The 21,158-nt window shown below is 34.5% G+C and overlaps 2 protein-coding genes across 6 annotated transcripts; one reads left to right on the top strand and one right to left on the bottom strand.

Annotated features, from left to right (window-relative positions):
- Positions 1-130: 130 nt before the first annotated feature.
- LOC114936866 (uncharacterized) lies at positions 131-6,484 on the top strand. Its single transcript, XM_029310235.2, has 2 exons — positions 131-2,121; positions 2,904-6,484. The coding sequence occupies exons 1-2, from the start codon at positions 694-696 to the stop codon at positions 4,497-4,499; spliced, it is 3,024 nt and encodes a 1,007-aa protein (XP_029166068.2). The 5' UTR covers positions 131-693; the 3' UTR covers positions 4,500-6,484.
- Positions 5,753-19,893, bottom strand: LOC114936949 (protein rolling stone). Of its 5 annotated transcripts, none has more exons than XM_029310344.2 (2): positions 19,478-19,893; positions 5,753-7,794 (listed from the first exon to the last, which is right to left on the bottom strand). In XM_029310344.2, the coding sequence occupies exons 1-2, from the start codon at positions 19,632-19,634 to the stop codon at positions 6,923-6,925; spliced, it is 1,029 nt and encodes a 342-aa protein (XP_029166177.2). In that variant the 5' UTR covers positions 19,635-19,893; the 3' UTR covers positions 5,753-6,922. The 5 variants fall into 5 exon arrangements, with proteins under 5 accessions (XP_029166177.2, XP_085340467.1, XP_085340468.1 ...); XM_085484341.1 differs by lacking the exon at positions 19,478-19,893 and adding an exon at positions 15,841-16,048; XM_085484342.1 differs by lacking the exon at positions 19,478-19,893 and adding an exon at positions 13,167-13,487.
- Positions 19,894-21,158: the final 1,265 nt, after the last annotated feature.

The following is a 21,158-nucleotide window of genomic DNA, read 5'->3' on the forward strand; positions in this document are numbered from 1 at the left end:
TATACATTTATTTCTCTTCCGAATAAATCCAAGAATAGAGCCGCAGAAGGCTGACAAGAGAATCTACATTATCGATCGTATGAACTGTCAACGCCTTGAGATTAAAATATCCGCCGCCAGGTGGCGGAGTGACAGCTGAGAGAGCGGGCCGTTGCGTCAGTTCGTCCACTCGGCAGGATAAAGAAAGAAATTGACATTTTCCATAATTCATCGTTTATTCCCGAAGAAGAGCCAACCGCGCGTCTCTCCGGCGAGCGTTCTCCCTTCTCTCGATCCCGGGGAAGCGTCGCGGAGGTACGAACTCTCTTCCTCGTTTGGTTACCCTCGCACCGGAGCAACATCTGCCGACATAACCGGACGTAACCGCTGCATCGATCCGATACAACACCGCTCCCTAACCTGCACCCGCTCTCGCGTTGATTCTGTCAGCTCGCGATCATCGGCGAGTCCCGGTCATCGCGATTGCCCAGTGTGAGGTAAGAGCAGATTGCACGTGCAAGTTGAGAGATCGGTAAAAGAAAAAAAGAATAACGAAAATGGAGTGCGCTCCGATACGCGCGAAAATTGCACGTGCAACGCCCGGACTCCCGGAGCGAAGCTACTCCTCGCCGTGAGAAATAAAATAATGCTCTGTCGAATGTCGTTGTCGCTCCTGGGCTTCCTCCGCAGTGCTGGCCACGGGGTGGACCACCGATGTCTTGCAGAGGGGCCGTCGTCGCTTGCGCGTCAGGACGACGCAGTCGTGGGAAGATCGAGGGAACGGAATACGCGTCCCCCGACGCGCTCTTCGCTTCGTCGAAGACAGAGGGGATTGGTAAGAGGGACAGAACTGACAGAAGAAGCAGGAAAACCGAGGCCTGGCACCAGACGATGGTCAACAAGAACACCGACGTCGTCGAGACGGTAGCCGATTTTGAGAAATGGCTCAAGATGCGCGGAACGGAGCCATCGGTTTCGTCGGGCATGGACCTGGACGCGGCCAAGGTGGTGGAGGGCGTAGACCGGTATTTGGGCGAGGAAGTACTGTCGCATGGTTACTTTCTGAGCAAGGATCCATATGGTTTGTCTATTGACATCGATCTGGCCGACGCCAAGAAGCTCAATCTGTCATCAGGCTACGATCCGATACTGCAGGATCTGACGCAGAGTGAGAATCGACTATTGGAACCTCCATGCGAGAAGGTCGTCGATGAGTTTATGCTGCCGGAATTTCAGTTGGATCATCTGGATTCACTCGCGGCGCTCTCTTCGGATGACATGATGGTGGCTGGGGAGATTCTGCCATCCACCAGCAGTCAGCCTATACTAAATCAAATAGAGAACCAAGATGTTGAACAAATTAATCCAAAAATGAAAATTCTAGAACGGAACAGTACTGACATACCTTGTGAGAAATCTACGCAGGTTGCCCTCAATGAAATACCAGTGAATTTAGGAGCCATCAACAAGATAGAGAGTGTAAAGTCAGAACAGGAAGCTACAATACAGTGTTCAGGAAGTCCTTCGGAACTCTTCATCGAGGCGTTATCACCAATGGAGGAGAACTTATCAAATTCCATAGAAGCGGATACTCAAAGTAGCATAATAGAACAATTGAAGTCGAAGACTAGGATGAAACTAGAACCGCGTATTATTAAAAAGCGTCGACAGATGACAGAGCAATTAGAGAAGAAACTAGATAAGCACATTAACGGAAAGAGTTTCAACGATGCAGATTCACAGGATGGCGTAATGGCTGTGGTTGCCATATCTACCGATAAAATATCCAATACGACGCAAATTGTCATCAACACCGGCACGGAGAAGCAGATCTATCAGGGCAAGACTTCGGAGCTGATCGAGGCAACAGGTAATTTTCCAAAGTTGCCCAAGATAGATACTTCTGCCGCGATCTGGAACGGTAACGTCGATAATCTTGATAATCCAAGTAACTCGTACGAAATTGTCATATCCAATGCGCTGGAGGAATTAGGCATCACCGATGACAGTCTGCAACCTGTAAGCGTTACCGAACACGACAAGGTATGGCTCTGTCCACGGGAAGGATGCAACAGACAGTTTGGCAGATTGTACACTTTGAAAGGCCACTTGTTGGGCCATTATGGAGTTAGACCATTTAAGGTACGTTAAAAAGTATTTTATATTTATCTTTATCCTCCAATTTCTTCACACTGACTACTTGAAAATTATTTATATTTTATTTTATTATATTTATTATATTAATTTTTGTATAAATTTAAAGATATAAGACAGGCAGTAAGAGCCAACTCGCGAATGACAGTGCGTTATCCTAACGAAACTAAATTTTTCGTTAGGATTAAGTATCTGTGCACAAGGCACCAAATATTTTACTTGATCACGGCCAAGATTTAAAATATGAAATAATCTCATATTTGAGATTTAATTTCAATAACCCTTTCACCCCCCTACGGAAATAAGTAAATGCAAGAGAAAAGTAGGGGGGTGAAAGGGTTATTGAAATTAAATCTCAAATATGAGATTATTTCATATTTTAAATCTTGGCCGTGACCAAGTAAAATATTTGGTGCCTTGTGCACAGATACTTAATCCTAACGAAAAATTTAGTTTAGTAGTCGTTAGGATAACGCACTGTCATCCGCGAGTTGGCTCTTACTGCCTGTCTTATATCTTTAAATTTATATTTAATTTTTGTGTATTTATTTATTTATTTTAATATACTTGTTTCATATATTTGATTATAATTATTTTATTATATATTTATTATAATGAAAAAAGCGAAACTGGCAGATAAGAAATTGTGGAAGGACGTGTGTCAAGTGATATAACCAAGTACCTTTCTTGGCGATATGCCGAAATGAATAAATATATCTAATTTATCTACATTTATTATAAATTATTACTAACTAGCTATTTTTTTATAGTGCGACTTCGAAGGCTGCACTTGGGCTTTCTATTCCGAATTCAAACTGAAAAGACACAAGGAGACACATCTAAAGCGCAAGGATCATGTGTGCCAAGTGGAGGGTTGCAACCGTCGCTTTACCACCGTCTATAATCTATGGAGTCACGAGAAACTGCATAGTCGTCCGAACAGGATTGTTTGCCAGGTGCCGAACTGCGACGAAAAGTTTCAGACAAAGCGGGCACTGGAACTGCATATGAAATCGCACGATCAACGTCACGCGCCTTATGTTTGCCAACACGAAGGTTGCGGCAAACGTTATTACAGCAGTAACGCATTGACGTCACATCAGCGATCGCATAGCTACAAGGAAGTGGACATCAAGTGCTCGTGGCCAAACTGCGGCAAAGTTTTCGACAAACCGTGTCGACTCAAGGCTCACACGCGCTCACATACCGGCTGCAAACCTTACCACTGTACGTTTCAAGATTGCAAATGGGCATTTTCATCGTCCAGCAAGCTCAAGCGTCATCAGAAGAAGCATACGAACGAGCGCAAATTCATGTGCGACGCCCCGGACTGCGGCAAAGCTTTCATGCGCTCGGAACATTTAAAGGAGCATCGGCTGACGCATAAGGAAGGTCGTTTTTTTCAATGTTTCGTATGCGACGCCCGGTTCTCCGCCAAGAGCAGCCTGTACGTGCACATTAAGAAGCATCAACAGACCAAGACGGACATAAACATCGACAATATACCTTCAGAATTCGGCTATACTTCCGGCGATCAGAAAGGACGCACAAGGACGAAGGACTCTGATTGCTCGCGAGTGAAGCCGATGGTCAAGTCATCGAAACGAAAATCCACGGAACTAACAAATGCCATAGAATCTGTAATGAAGGAGAACGACGTCGAGAAATCGGATATGATATGTGACATCAGTTCCCAGAACTCTCAGGAGCCGGAATGGTTGTATCGTTGTCCGATCGAGCTCTGTGATTATCTGATTGGGAACGAGCCGAGTTTTCGCGAGCATCTATTGAAGATGCACAGTATACGTTGCAACGATTTGATGGATAAACCGTCCTCGGATAATTCCGACGTGGACTACATTCTGTACACGGTGCACGAGTCACCCTCGCCTACGTCACCCACCGTCATCGAGGAAGAACAGATGGTTATGGTGACAACACCCTGCGACACTGTTATTCTCGGCACCTCATCGTCAAACGCGGATCGTCAATGTCTACCGGACTCGGAACCGCCGTCTTTCAACACCCTACTTAAGAGCTCGGAATCTCTGCACTCCGACGTGTGTGCTGAGCAAATTGACAAGGGAACTCTGTCGCTCAAGAAGGATCAGAGTTCTGCTAGGACAGATCTGACATATTCGGACTGGTCCAGACTGAAGAAAAACGGCACGCTGATGGATTCGACAGCGACGAATACGTCGGATGTTGCGTTGAACGTGAGTAGCGATCTGAACGAGAGTTTATTGTTCACGGAGGAACTACCATCGATGTACTATCAGGACGATGTGGCAGGTACGGAGTATCAGGTGTTATTACTGGACTCGAGTCCGCTTGAGAGTGCTGTGAATTTGCGCGGTCTCGAATGACTTTCGTGATAAATGCGAGTGAGACTTGAATAACTTTTATCAAATATAACTTTTATGATAGGCGAATGTGATCGAATGACTGTTGTATGATCATTTTGTATGACACGACGAATATGATTCTTTGTTATTTTTAACGTAGCTTAAAATTGACACGATCGTTCTAAACCTAAATCAAGATGTGTGATTATTATATTAAACATAGCTTTTAAAAATGGTGACTCTAACACGATCTGTGATCTAGGAGCTGGCCTCAGCCTGATATCCATTTGTACTATTGCGGCTCATAATCGCTTTAAATCGTTATTTTATTAATAAATCGTTGATATTTTTCCATAAAAGTCATTACCTGCGTATTTTATTGTTATTGCTATCCGACGCGTGTAAGTCGCATATATTGTTTATAAATAATTTACTATTTTTTGACTTTTTTTCAACATTTTAATCTGTATTTTTTTCATACGCTTTTCATGTATCTATAAGATCTCTCTCGTACTCATTATTAGATACATTAATGACACCATATCGTGTGAGATTTGTCTGAGATTTATATGGTTTAATATTTTTTTTGAAACAGCGCTTATATATATATATATTTATAGTATATATACTATATATACAGGGTCGGGAAAATATATGGAAACTCTGAACAATCAATATATATAAGTTTTACAGAAAAATGTTTCATATAAGTTGTAGGGCTTAAAAAAACCTATTTACTAATCTTATCAGTTTGATCTTGAATGGCGTTGCCAAGATCGGGGCGTCATCTTGAATTTTTTAAATGGAACTCAAAACACTATAATAGACCTTGGCAACGCCATTCAAGGTCAAACTGATAAGATTAGTAATAGATTTTTTTGAGCCCTACACTTTTTATACGAAACATTTTTTTGTAAAACTTATATTTTTCGAGATTTTTCAGGGTTTCCATACTTTTTCCCATTCTGTATATAATTATAAATATTATATATATTTATATATAATATTAAATTACCATACGATATATACCATAATATCAACTGATAATTTGCATCACATTGTAGTAACAATGAAAAAGAAAACAAATGCAATGTATAAGAGGAATGTGCATACATTAATAATTCTTCATTTCATGTTCCATTCGTGAAATTCATGTATATACGTATCGGCAATTGCGTTTGAAGAAAAGTATTTAGCCGTAACCAATGTAATCGATTTAATTTAATTTCATCGGTTTTTACAATATAGGGATAAATCATAAGTTTAGCCTGAAATTTATTATTCCAATAATTTTATTTTTAACAGAAAATGTTCACAACGCATCGCATTTATAAATGGTTTAAATGAAATTTATTGTTCCAAATTTAACTAAACTTTTGTGCATACATGACTGAAGAATATGAACGAACGTTGAATTCTAAGAACATAAATCTTTCCATTTTTATGTCGACGATATACTAATGGAATATATATGCATGTATATATGTATATGCATATATATATATATATATATATATATATATATATATGCATTCATTTATTTTTACTTACAATTGTCTTTAGATTCAACGATAATTCATTGAATTGAATTTCTAAATTTACGATAAGGATGAATTTATTTTAATTTGAGTATTTTCAAATCATGGTAAATATAAAAAAAATTGCAACTTCTGTAATCAATGCTCACGAAAATAATATGCAACCGCATTCGCGCTAATTTGAATATATCATAAAATGTTCGTGATTATTTCGGCGCATCAGTACTGAATGCGACGTGATTTTCACAGTTTTTAAATATAAAAAGATGCGTTCACACAATATTTTATAACATTATAAAAATGCGAGACGAATGTCATATATAGCGTCAAATATGAAACGAAATCTTCATAAAAATGTTTACATACGATTTGAATGTACAAAATGCTTGCATATATAATCGATAATCTTGCCTTCTTCAGCAAGATGTTCACATTTAGTAAAAGGAAATACATATTTTCTATATTTTACATGCATCTTTATCTTTTTGTATAAATAACACGCAGAAAATTTCATTGACTATAATAACCGAGCGTTGACCAATTACAGTTTTTACGATAATTGTTACGCAATCTTATCATACTATGACTAACGTTTCTTGGAAATGTCGTCGAAGATAAAGTTCACAAGAATCGCAAAAGGAATCACCTAATCCGATCACTCTCCTCAAATACCCTGTTAATATCCTACTAATATTTTATCGTTTGTCTACGAGCAAGATAGACGAGCTCAAGAAGTCACTCGCGAGGAAATTCTCTACGTCAGCTACACGAGAAACACACAACAGAATTGAGACTTTTCCTTGTCAAATAAGTCAATCCGTCCTACTAATGTCCCATACCCAGGTTAGAAGATACCTGACGGACAAAGATAATAACGTGTCTATGTTTTATTTCAATTTGTATTAATTAAACTACGTCCGCCTGCTTTTCTGGAAGCGGTTTGTCGTTCGTCGCATTAGTCTGTACGGATCTACCGACTTTCTTGGCGATCTTGTAGTAGACTCGATCCCTGACATCAGCCAGCATAGAGGTGACACAGTGGAGCACTGTAACGAATGTGCAACCACCGGCACAAACGAGCATCGTCCGCGTCGGTCGCTTCCAGTCGATGACCTTGTAAATGTAGTGGTAGCCGTATTTGTCGAGTCCCCCAGCGACGTAGTAGACCACCGTGAAAATCACGTAGAAGACGGCGATCGACAGGCACCACCAGAAATTTCGCAAACGGAACGGTATACTGGTGACAACGAAGTCAACCAGCATCAACGCGCTATTGCATACGTGCATCATGATGTTGAGCGGGTCCAGGTGATGAATCTCCGGATTGTATACGGTGAGCCAGTAGCAGACGGTCACGGCGATTGCCAGATTAGTCGTGACGACATACAGGAACCAGTACAGTCGCTCGGTGAACTCCAACTTGAGGCCGCAAGGATCGAAGCCGGGTATCTTCTGTAGTCGCCAACGCTTCGACACGAGGATACCGCCGATCAGCGCCTGAGTAAAGCCCAACACCATGTCCCAGTTGGTCAGATAGATCGGCCATTTGTCGATCTGGAAGAGCGGTTGGTAGCTGCCGAACTCGAACACCGAACAAATCACGAAGCCGGTCCATACGAGGAAGATGATCCAGCGATAGAACAAGTACCAGGTGGCCACGTGCGACTGACATTTAGGTTCTGTCATTACACGTGCCTGCGGAGGCTGCTGCTTGCCCGCCTGCCGCCACCTGCGTCCGATCTCGTAGCACCAGAACTTGCTCACCATTGCGCGGCGACCTGAAAGAAGGATCGAGAATGTATTATTATCTCACGTCTGTTGTGCATCTTATTATTCTTACGTAATTCTAGAGTAAGTAAGAAAATCGTAGACTGTTCATATTTTTTTCTTTAAAATTCGTTCCAACCCTAACAGCACACATATCCTGAAGACGTTCAGAGAACATTCTGAGGATGTTCGGATATCCTCTGAATGTCTTTCGGATTTGTGCTATATTAGGGAATTTACACTATAAAACACATAAAAGATCGGATTATTTACTCAGAATAAAAGTGCGTACTTGTTTTGGAACAGTTTGGTAATCGAGTGAAAGGAATAAATCACGCGTAAAAACGATAAGCTCGAGAGCAGAATCGCAACTACTCTCTTGCGGCAAGTGCGACCAATATTTTACATCAGCAAAATGAATAAATTGCGGTAAGCGCGGTAATAAATGCTATGCGGAACGGAACATAATCCGGTAATTCCATGCCTTGATACATTTAATTATATGTCAAAAGCCGCTCGTGCATTGCTTCGTTTCCTTTCAGATGAACACGTGCGTAACACGATTATATTTCCGGTCGTCAGCCAATGAATGCATTCGAATGGAGCACTATAAAAAATTCCATTAAGCATGGCATTTTTTCCATGTATAATTTTTAATATATATTTTAAATATTATATATATTTTTTATTTATCAAGTTTTATATATATATTTTTTTAAATTTTAATTAATGAAAGGCTCGTATAAATTAACAAAATTAAACAAATCATATATAGTAGGCCAACTGAACGAGCAAATAAATAAGGTGTAAAATTTTTATTAATAGTTAAATAATTAAATTAACATTCCGTTACAGAATCGATATAAATTGTAAACGTTTCGACTGCACTACAGTCTTTATCAATACATAAAAGTTAAATATTAAAATACAAAGTTAAATGTTAAAAATACAAAGTTAGTTAAATATTAAAATATAAAATTGAAACGATTCTTCGCTGTTGACCAATAAATATGCAAGGCGATTGGTCTGAGATGCCAAGTTATGCGACATTTGAGCATGCTACGGATATAATACGCGAATTTAAAAAATTTGCTGAATCATAATTTAGAAAAAACATTGGTAATAAATAAATACATCACGCTCTCTATTTTGACATTTGGTATTCAGACTTCGCAACACACACTTGAAATATCGAGGAAAAGGACTTGTTAAAACGATAATGTAAGTTGAAAGATTTTTTAATTTTCTCTGACATTGATTTAATTCGCGTATTATATCCGTAGCATGCTCAAATGTCGCATAACTTGGCATCTCATTGTCAGACCAATCGCCTTGCATATTTATTGGTCAACAGCGAAGAATCGTTTCAATTTTATATTTTAATATTTAACTAACTTTGTATTTTTAACATTTAACTTTGTATTTTAATATTTAACTTTTATGTATTGATAAAGACTGTAGTGCAGTCGAAACGTTTACAATTTATATCGATTCTGTAACGGAATGTTAATTTAATTATTTAACTATTAATAAAAATTTTACACCTTATTTATTTGCTCGTTCAGTTGGCCTACTATATATGATTTGTTTAATTTTTTTAAATTTTGTTTAGAGATTTTTAAAAATTAACCTTTCAGGTTTATTTAATGACATTGAACGATTTAATTATACGTATATATATATAAAATTGTAAAAGACCCGATTTTTTTGTTCAAGGTTAAGATTTTCATTTTCTTCAAGGTGCACACATGGTTTTGATTAAAAAAATTTTTATGTGATAAAGAAGCATTTTAAATATTTGTAAATTTGCATACACATAATTAGCAAATAAAATTTTACATTTCGCAAAATCACGTCGAGAATCTGGAGAATACCTGAATATTTGTTCATAAGACTTACATAACGAGCATTGTACAAAGAGCAATAGCAAACGTCTGAAGGATGACAGTCCTGTGAACGAGAGCACCATTCTCAAGAGTAATGAAGATTCGCGGTAAAGCGACAAGTATGTTGTTAAATCCATGGAACGGGCCGAAAAGATATCTAACCGTAACCTGACCTAACCTAACGTCATCCGCATCAGCTGTGACAGCCGTGGCGCTTGTTACGCAATCCGATTCGACGTGTCTGATTCAAGAACTAGATGCGCGAGCGCGCAAAGGTGCGTGGGCGCCATTTTAAAAATTTCCTACTCCGTGGGTGAGCTCGCGAAGAGTGTTGATACACCGTCTTAACATATTATTTTCTAATCATTTGTATGGACGAGACCCTCTTAACGAGGGCGAATCAGGTAATATACATCATTCTCGCATCCAGAATTCCCGAGTTTGCCGAATCTATTCATTATTGTAATTTACGACGAGCATCGTCGACAATGGTTCCATGTAACCTCTCTTTCTCGTAGGGCCGGTTTCAGTATCTTCGATTATCAATCTTAAGCGATCGATTTAAGAATTGTCAATATTATATAAATGTATAGAATATTAAGTTGATAAGTTATTAACAATTTTTGTATATTTAGTCGATCGTGAAACTGTGCATGGCCCTTTTAGATTATCAAATTATTAAGAACCTATTTCCAGATGGAGTTCGATCTCTATCGGATGAGAAGTGAGCGCACACAGAAGAGAAGAAAGAAAAAATTCGTCATTCCATAAGTAGCACTCTGCACAAATGGCGCGAGTGGGAGGCTTGAGAATAAGCTATATTTCGCGGAAGGAGCATCGCCGATCTTATCGAGGAACGATGCACGGTCACGTATTCGGGTGTTCGGGTCGTGTCGGGAGTACGGCGGATCGTCCTCCAGACACCGTCGTCGCGTCGCAGATGGTAAGTCACTTTGAACCAATTAACCCCCGTTGGTCCGCGCGCAGACGCCGAGGTTCACACGACTCTCGAGGCGTAACAGAGAGAGAGAGAGAGGGAAATCGGCGCTTGCATAGCGTGAGAGGTCGTGTCATCGCGGTCAATCAATCAGCCAATATTAATTCGCCGTTAATTTATTACAATCTTGGCCTATTACTACCGGTTGTACTCTGCAGCAGGTAGCCCTATAGATACCGCGACTATCTGTTGTCCTTCATTTCAGAAGATACTATCCTTTTTTTTCAACAAGCTTTTATAGCTGCCCTTTACACGGAGAATTTTCTTTTAGAATTTATCCGGAAAATCATTGTATACTGATGATATTGAAAGAATTTTATAAGTTTCTCTCTAATATTTATATCACAATAAAAAATAATATATGCACATACTACATTTCATTATGTACATAGTAAAATTAATCGAACATATTTCATATCTTATTGTGGTAGATATTTATATTTTTTATTGTGATAAATATTAATCAGAGAAGTTTATAAAATTCTTTCAATATCATATTGTCTCATGATTTTTAGAGTAAATTCTAAGAGAGAAAATTCTTTCTCTGTGTGGATTTATTCATTTTTTCAAAACTTAATTTTTTGTTTTTTATATTCCAATTTTGTCCTTAATTTTTTACTTAGTATTTCTAATGTCATACTAACGTGCGAATTTTTACGAAAACAAGACATTAATTATTTTGTAATGAATTTTAAATTCATTTTTTGCTTGTCAATCTCTAGGATGTATTTGAATTTTGAATTTAGAGATGGGAACTTATTGGTCGTAAAAAGCCCTAAAATTTTCAAGTTAGTCTTTTATTTTCTAAATTCTAAATAAAAAACAAACCTAAAAATTTTAGAGCTTTGTTTCAACATGTTTCCAATGTATCGGAAGTCTACGTTCTTATTTTTATAATTTGATTCAACTATGTTGAAACAAACCATTGATTTCTTAAATAGGTTCCGGATAAGAGGTACCATTGTTTTCGCATAAATTCTCACGTTACATATTACAAATTACAACATTGGACAATGAAATGCTAAAATAAAAATAAAAAATAAAGGACAAAATTGTAATATAAAGGATAAAATTTTTTAAATAAAGGGCAAAATTGAATTTTTGAAAAAAAAATTAATCTAAACGACAGTCCTCTAAAATAAAGGATAGATGATTTTTACCATACCTATAGAACGAGATTGCAAATCGGGTATCGCTAAAGTATTTTTATTTTCGTAAAATGAAGGTGAATCGAGAAAAATCGCGTGTCCAGGATGTCGTTACATGAAATTGAATGTCTCCTAGTTGCGAAAGGTTCTTTTTTTTTATTATAAGCATTACGCAAAATTTGAAATTAATTGACAAGTGAAAATAAAATGGAGAAAAAAATTACAAAAATTTTTTTACGATTCTTACTTTTATCTTTGTTCTTTTTGATTGTTTAATTTATTTACTTTTAAATATCGTGAGAGAATTTTACAAGATCGTTGTAATATAAAATCTTATATTTTTTTGAAGCATGATAAAACTGCGGAATTAATTGAAATACAATCAATTTGCAGATAAGAGATTATCAATTTAAGCACTATATAACCTGATTAATTTAATAGTCGCGTATTAAATAGCGTAAATAAGATGAAATTAAATTCAAATATGACTTTTATTGAAATCTTGAAGTCGTTTAATTAACAGTTGTTGCATATTTTATATTCGTAATATATAAACATCAAATAATTAGCGGATTGACGCAGGATGTTATAAATATAAAATATGCAACAACTGTTAATTAAAAAACTTCAAGATTTCAATAAAAGTCATATTTGAATTTAACATGCAAGTAAGAACTATAGACGTAAATATGTAAATGTCAATACACCAATTTCAAAGAAGAATACATTTTTTTAAACTGATACTTTGTGTAATTTTCCTTATTGTTAGTATTAAATTTCCTAGTGTTTCCTAGTATATTTAATTTCATGGTATTGTAAGGAAAATCAGTGCGCTGTGCACAATTAAATAAATCTCGAATTAAGATTTATTTAATTTCTTGATATCGAATTAAAGAAAATTAATATTCTATAACGTATCAGTTTCAATGAATTTATTCTTCTTTTAAATTGATACACTGACATTTACGTCTGATTCTTACTTCATTAAAAATTAAATGTTATGTAACGTTGATTTCTCAGAGTGAAATAGAAAAGAGATTTAATAGGAAATTAAATAGCAAACATATTACGAAATTTGTGTCGAGTTATGTTGTCGAAACTCGAAAGTTATTAATAAGTTTATAACCTCGCTCAAAATGTAAATTATCAGGTAATTAATTCTTTTTAATTTTTTTTACGAAATTTTGACGACGAGAAAAAATATAATCGGGATCGAGAGCGAAAGTGTAAGTAGAGAGGAAAAGATCGACCTAGATTCCTTGATAAACAAGATTAATTTAGCTCTATATATACTCGCCTAGTCTCCAATTAATAAAGACACCTCTGTGTCACACTTAGTTTGATTAGTTTACCTTGTCAATATGCATATTCCTTGTCTCTTTGAGAAATAAATCCCCCGAATTTTTCGTCAATTCTCACGATTGAAAGATTGTGTAAAATTCATATTTGCATATAAAATTGACACATGTTCTTCTTACGTGAATGCGTAGAAATTTTTTCCGAGATAAAATTCAGGTATGAGACGACTCTCTCAGGCTATACTCGACAATTCGCAATTCCCAATTTGATGTTACCGTGAGATCTCGAAACAAACCGCGAATCTCTTTCCGTCAAAAAAGACGCACATGCATACAAGCGTGATCGTTATCGACGCTCGACTAAACTTTAGGATCAAGTTTTCCACGCAATAAAGAATTATACGTGAGAATAACACGTCAGAAATTGACGTCAAGATAAAAGATAATCGTCGGAATTTCTCAGGAGTCGAGAGTGACGTCATAGACATCAACGTAGGTGTCGATCGAAAGAGAAACGGAGAGGGAATAGATGAGAGATATCTTTTAGTGAACTTTCCTAGAGAAAGACAGAGAAAGAATAAAGAGAGATGGAGAAAGACAGACAGGCAGGCAGACAGTTAGATAGATAGACAGACAGACAGATAGATAAATATATCCGACAGCTAATAAAACAGTCTCCGCATCATTTCAATCAGGATACATTTATGTAAACTCATCGACTCACCTGTATAGATTAATCGATGAAATATCAAAATGGATGCAGTTTTTATAATTTTTTTAAATACGACAAGAACACTAGTTTATTTCCATTGCAGATAGTGATATTAAATACGTCAAGAACACTAGTTTATTTCCATTGCAGATAGTGATATTAAGGGATATTAAGTGAATTTAATTATATGTATAATGATCTCTCTGATTCTAATAAGAGAATAAAAAAATACATTCTATTTGTCTATTCTATATATAATATAGTGTGCATATTATTTACTTCTCGAAATGTTACATAATTTACGATTTTTTTATATGAGTTATATATCAAAAAAAAAAAACGTTCGACATGTTTATATAAGTATTAATCAGGAAAAAAATATTCCAAGGACAATCTCGTATAAGCTCCGAGAAAAAAAATGATCATTCGTGCAATAAGATTTCCTTCTTTCAATTTGTTTTCAATAAATTTTAAACGAGAAATTTATTATGTTGATTAATTAAAAATAATGCGATAAATTATTTGATAATTTAGACGACAGGAATCTCAATCAATTGTAAATAAACAACAATCTAAAATTATTACAGTATTATAACTTAATTATGTCTCTTTTCTCGTTTCAAATTTTATTAAATTCGTGTGTGATATCGTGACACGATTCGTGACAGTTGGGCAGGAAAAACATGATATAGATATCTCTATGTCATTTCAAGATACTTACACGTCTTTATATATAGATATATTTTGATTATTGTATTTTTTAAATTAAAAATATTTTTATATTCAAAATATTTTTAAAAATCACGTTTCTATAGGTCAGTAATAATTTGGTCTCCGAACAATATATTTTTGTTTTTCAAGTGTGGTTGTTAAATATATTACTGAATGTCTTTAAATTTAACTTTTGCGATTCAAGTCACTTCTGTGTTTACACAACTGTTTTTTAGTCAAGATATGTTTCGCGGTCGATATATTAATTGAGGTTTAATAGTTTTTAGAAAAAAGTTCAATAAAAATTTTGGAAACCAACTGTGTACGTATCAAGATTTATAATTCCTCTGTCGATTGATGCATTAGATGCATTCGGCCAGTTGCATTGTACAAACACACATTTACACATCCATGCACAAGCGCCTCTTTCATCTTTTCTTCCAACTTTTAACTGGACACAATTGTGTAGCGTCGACAAATCATCAAGCGATCGCTCGACGTGTCAAAAATTATTCAGCAAAGTTCATGAAATTATCACATATATTTATCAAGCTATTTACGATATAAACATACTATAATGCACCACCAAAGATTTTATCTCGCGATTTTTTTATTCCCGAGTTTTGACACTTCGATTTTCGGACCATTGCGACAGTGAATCGTCATTTTAAACCCGTGACATTTTAAATCTCCGGATTACTGCGAAGATTTTATAGATTCCCTAACAGCACAAGATATCCGAAAGATAGAATTCGAAGGATATCCAGAGAAATTTAAATAATCTCTGGTTGTCCTCTGAACGTCTTTAATGCCCTATCTATACTAAAGATAATCTTATTTGTGATTTATTCCAGAGAGTAGTATAAACGATCAAAAACCATACTGAAGTTGGTTTTGAATTATATCACAATCCAAAAAAATTTATGATTGAAAACAAACTTCAGTATAGTTTTTGGTCGTTTTTATACCACTCACTGAAATAAGCCACAAGTAGGATTATCTTTAGGTGTAGATAGGGCACAACGAATGACGATAAAAGATCAAAAACCATACTGAAGTTGGTTTTGAATTATATCACAATCCAAAGAATTTACGATTGGAAATTAACTTCAGTATGGTTTTTGGTCGTTTTTATACCACTCACTGAAATAAGCCACAAGTAGGATTATCTTCAGGTGTAGATAAGGCATAAGATATACGTGCTGTTAGAGATTCTCGCCATGATCCGACGATCATCTGACAGAAAAATCGAGGATTTTGCTAGGCACTATCTAGGGAAGAAGAAAAAATGACGGAAACACGCACCGCATAACGCGGGTAACTTCGGCGAAGACTTGTTCACGGCGGTTCGGTCGACCGAGCACTCGCTCCTGTCCAACATTCCGCGGATCTCGATTTCCTCGCACTTGGGAGGCATTTCTTTTCTTTTGTTCTCTCTCTCTCCACTCGAGTCCGAACTCTCCTGCTCGATATACGCCTAGCTGCCAACTACCCGGCAATCGGCACCGCGTGCTCGCAATCAATATCAATCCCAGGGTGAACACCGGCGCGCAGAGTTTCCCTCCCCAGATCGATGCGAACCCACATCATATGTCGTTCCCCCGTACAGAGGAATCCCCACTCTCGGACCGACGTGGACACGTGTCCGAGGCAACGTGAACGGAAGATCATGCTGTTAATCGCCAAGGATTCGCGCTTAAAATCTTTGACGAAAATTGCTTGAAAAAACATAGTTTGAGAGGCAATTGTATATTATTTGAAATTATAAAAATTATAAAAATTATGAAAAATTATGAAAATTATGACAATTACAAAAAAATTATGAATTATGAAAATTATAAGTTGAAACAAAGTGATCAGAAGATTGTCGCGGTTATAATCAATCCCGTGGTTGATATTTTGGGGCAAAATAATAAATCGGACATGCTGATGTGTAGAAATAAAACCGATTAATCTTAATCTGGATTATTCCGTAAATTCAGATAATTAATGGCAATAAGGGCCAAGCACATTATAGTAATCAAGACATATTATTCTATTGAATTATCAGATTAACATAAAAATCATAGAAAACTGCGGTTTTTGCTTCGATCCTTTCTTTATCATTAGCATCTCAGATTTAAATAATTCAGATAATTATTTCGAATAATTTCAAGATTAAATATCCTGATATTCAGAGCTTTATTCTTATTAGATAGTGAGTTAGTGCATTTATGTAATACATAATATATCATTAGCATATCAAACGATAAATACGATAAATATTATAAATTACAGTATGTAAATAAATTGAAACCGGTTAAAAATTAATTAGTCAACAAAGAATTGAAATTTTTGTGAATTTTAACTTCTTTACGCGTCGTCCATGTTACAAAAATATTATTTTAAACTATCGATTAAAAAGCATCATCAATATTTTTTACATTATATCGCTTTCCAGTTGCTCGACCAAGAAGCACATTTCAAAAGAAATATTTTTTCAATGATGCCTATAATAATCACGAATTATTCGATATAAATGACATAAGAGATTTAAGAAAAACTGAATATTTAATTCAATACCAATAAATTAGACTATCAAACCTAAAATCCTATACTTCTTTTGGCAAAGTAAAAGCTGTGACAAAGAATTCAAATATCTTCCTGAAAATGTTGCTCCATGAAACCAATATTATTCGGATATTCTGTAATGTCAAAATAAACCAAATAATTCAATTTATTTTCCAAGCTCATTTCTATAGTGAATCCCAGTTACGAATGAAACGAATTAAAAATATTTAATGTGTAGATACTGAAAAAGAAAAGATAATCATCCACATATATATAATAAAGACTTGTGGATATTTTTATGTCAATACGACGTAAGATTGTAATGTGCAAAAATTTTAATTACTTTGTTGCCTAATTAATTTTTAATTGGTTTTCAACTTATATATATAATATTTATAATTTATCGTATTTATTGTTTAATATGAAAATGGTTCTTCAAAGAAGAGATCGAAACGTCCATGATTTTTTATATTTTTTATGTTAATCTAATAATTCACTAAAATGATATAAACCTCTTAAATTAATGCGCTTAGCTTTTATTGCCATTCAATTACATTAATTTATTTTATATTCTGCTTATATTTATTAAATTATTGAAAACAAAAATATTTAATTTTTTTGCGGAGATGCATTTAACGAACCGCTATATATTTTTATTCATAAGAATGCAATATTTCTTTAATATATTTGTACAGTGTTCTGTGCATAGTATTTCTAGAATTATTTATTTCCTGTTGACATGTCTTTGTACTGAGAATGCATGTATTACCGCGTTTATGCCGCGTCATATGTCTCTGGTTTCCTAACTGTATATGCAATTTTGGCTGACCTAGCCTAACTTTAATCTTGTATTGAGGTTTTTGATGAAGAATATCACTATAATTTCATCTTGAATCAAGTCAATTTTTCAATAAATGATTATTTCCTTTCTTCGAGGAAAATGATTAAAAATATTTATATATCTTTAAAAATATTTATAATTAAATTTTTTATAATTACGAGAAATTAAATTTTATCACAATATGTTTTGTTTATATTAAAATTTCTCTTTATTTAGATAAAGTTTATGTATTACAGTAATAGTAAGTATATAATTTATATATTATGTATTGCATAAATGCACTAACTCACTATCTAATGAGAATAAGGCTCTGAATATCAGGATATTTAATCTTGAAATTATCCGAAATAATTATCTGAATTATTTAAATCTGAGTATTCGAATTATCCAAGTAATTCAAGTCTTGATACAGAAAATGCAAAACGCAATATGCCGAAATCTTTTAAAATTGTATATAATTCTTAGGATGTGATTTTATGAAATAATAAAGTGATCAAATAAGTGATCAAATCTTGAGAGCACATTCTAATTGTAGATGAAAGAAAATCATATAAACATATGTCCGGAAACGCTTTCGATTACATAATTTTTCGTTCATGACAGAGTTTTTATAATAACACTTTGTTAAATAAATTGCTGAAAATGGTTTTCTTCCGCAGCAACACGCGTAGTCCACATCTATGTCTCGTGAACAATTCCTCCGCATTTTTCACCGATAAAAAAAAATAATCTTTACAGTAAGAAATATCGTAACTGTAGATAGAAATTGCATATTATTTGATAAACTCGTATTTCTTCATAATCGATTAATATTCGATAAATAGGCCGTGGCGTAATTATTGGAAATCATTGACCGTCATATGAATATAACATGATGCATAAAATATACACGATTTATGTTATATTTTATATGTATTATATATAATAAATTTTTATTACATACACATGCGCGCGATGAACATTTAATTTAATTTGAAATACATATATATGTATGTAATATTTATATATTGTATATATATTTACAGTTTTTTAGTATAGTTTAAGGTAAAATAATTAAAAATTGGCCAATTACAGATTACAATTAACTGATATCGAAGTCATGCTATACTGTTACAGTCCTGCGCAATATTCAGACTTTTGTTATGATATTTTGAGTCGCGAATTTTAAAACTGATACCCTATATATTTACAAAAAAAAATAATATAAAATTTATTTTATTATTGCATTGTGTTGTATATATATATATAATATTTAATAAGTTTGCTTTATACACTGCGAGAGTCTAATTTTTTTGTAATATACAATTTAAATACGAATTAAAACAGTGTTGCATATTAGGATAAATAAATTTTTGTAGATATAAAAATTGGAATTATCCGAATAGTTGTTGAGTAATTCAATAATCCGGCAAATCGCGATCATACCGGATATATTAATGTGTCAGGGCAAATAAATTTTTGTAAAATCACAAAATATATAATCTTTCCTGTTCGGGAAAGTGGGGTCTCATATCGCGTTAATTATTGGATCGCGCATTATGTCATAAATACCATAATAAGAGGTGACATCCGTGATATCGAGCGGATCCTTCATTTTAACCTGGAACCACGTGTTTAATTCTTCGCAATCTGCGTTTTTCAACTCGTAGTAATCCTGTCGTCGCCGGCCGTTCGCCTGCCAATTTTGATCGCTGTTATCCGAATCCATATTTCTGATGATCTCGCGGAGGATTTCACCTTCGCGAATTAACGAGATCGGACGCGATCACGCAATGACAACCGGTGATGAACACTCCACTTATATCGTCAATGCGCACGCCGCATGTCCGCGAATATATACCACGTCCCCCTTAACGTGTCTTTTAACGACGATTAATATTTATCACTTGACTTAGCATCGCGGCGCTCAAGAGAATCTTGTTTTCTCTCCGGGCTTCTTTCAGTACGGCCACGTGCCGGACTCGGTTGAATGAATTTTTCGCCATTCCCAGCCAAAGAAGGAAGCATATTCTCCTACTCTTCTTTCCACCTCCTCCTTTCTCTGCCTCGTAAAATTGAACTATATAGTCGTCATTTATAGTCGCGAACGTTTTACGGGTTTCCACTTTTGTTGGATTATTTTATATTTATTTTAGATGCACTGAAACGTCCTTTGAATTTTGTTGTCCGTCAAAAGCAACGATTTAGAAAAAAACTTGAAATAATTATAGTGGAAGTAGTATAAATCTCGTAAAATTAATTAAATTTTCCCGTGTTTATATGTGTAATTTTTCTGTATTCCTGTATTTCCTGTATTTTATAACGAAGAAAAAGTATACACCGGTAAAGATCTATGAATATTTATCTATGAATATTTTTCTGTAAATAAAATTCTTTCGCACTATGATTGCAATTGTCTCAATATTGAAATCAATATTGAAAATATTTGTGGAGAAAAAGGAGGAAAAAGAGTATATAATATTTTTTAAATATTCTATATATAAATTCAAATATATATATATATATATGCAGTTCAAAAGTTTAAAGGAACATCTAATTGCGAGAAGAAATTTAATTAATATTTTTAATTTATAAGTATTCATAATTTTTGCAATTTCTCAAACTTTGCCCAAACTCATACTTATAAATTTCAATATCTTTAATAAAATAATTATGTGTTCGAAATGTAAACATAATTTTGATCAAGAATTATGGACAGAAATTAATGGACAAAAATTAAGGACAGAAATTAATGGACAAGAATTAAGGACAGAAAACAATGTTTCGACTTTTGAGAGTTAGTGTACATCTGTAAAAACTTGTTGTGAAGTTAGCATTGAATGCAGCTTGTTCTTAATTTTTGCACGTGACAAGCGTTATCCCTCCATAATGCACGAATGTATGACGTTGCAGTTGTCAGGCCACCAATTTAATGACTGCAGTAATACCGTCATGACCTTTTTAAAACTATAGATAACTTTGCTATTATACAGTAACATGAATATGACTTATTTATCGTATTTTGCTATTTTTAATTTTAAAAGGAATTGATTAACGATTTAAAAAACAATTTTTTTTCAAATTAACTTAATAAATATCTGATTGAATATAAATGTGTAATTAAATTGTTCCACTTAATAGAATGTACAAATTTTTTATTTTTAATATGCGTATATATATTATACACAGGATGTCTGACATAAGGTGTCACACTGAAAATATACAAGTAAATTTTGTTATTTAGAGACAATTT

This window comes from Nylanderia fulva, unplaced genomic scaffold (genome assembly GCF_048542155.1).
Source record: "Nylanderia fulva isolate GAGA-0341 unplaced genomic scaffold, ASM4854215v1 Scaffold3, whole genome shotgun sequence".
Classification (NCBI taxonomy): domain Eukaryota; kingdom Metazoa; phylum Arthropoda; class Insecta; order Hymenoptera; family Formicidae; genus Nylanderia; species Nylanderia fulva.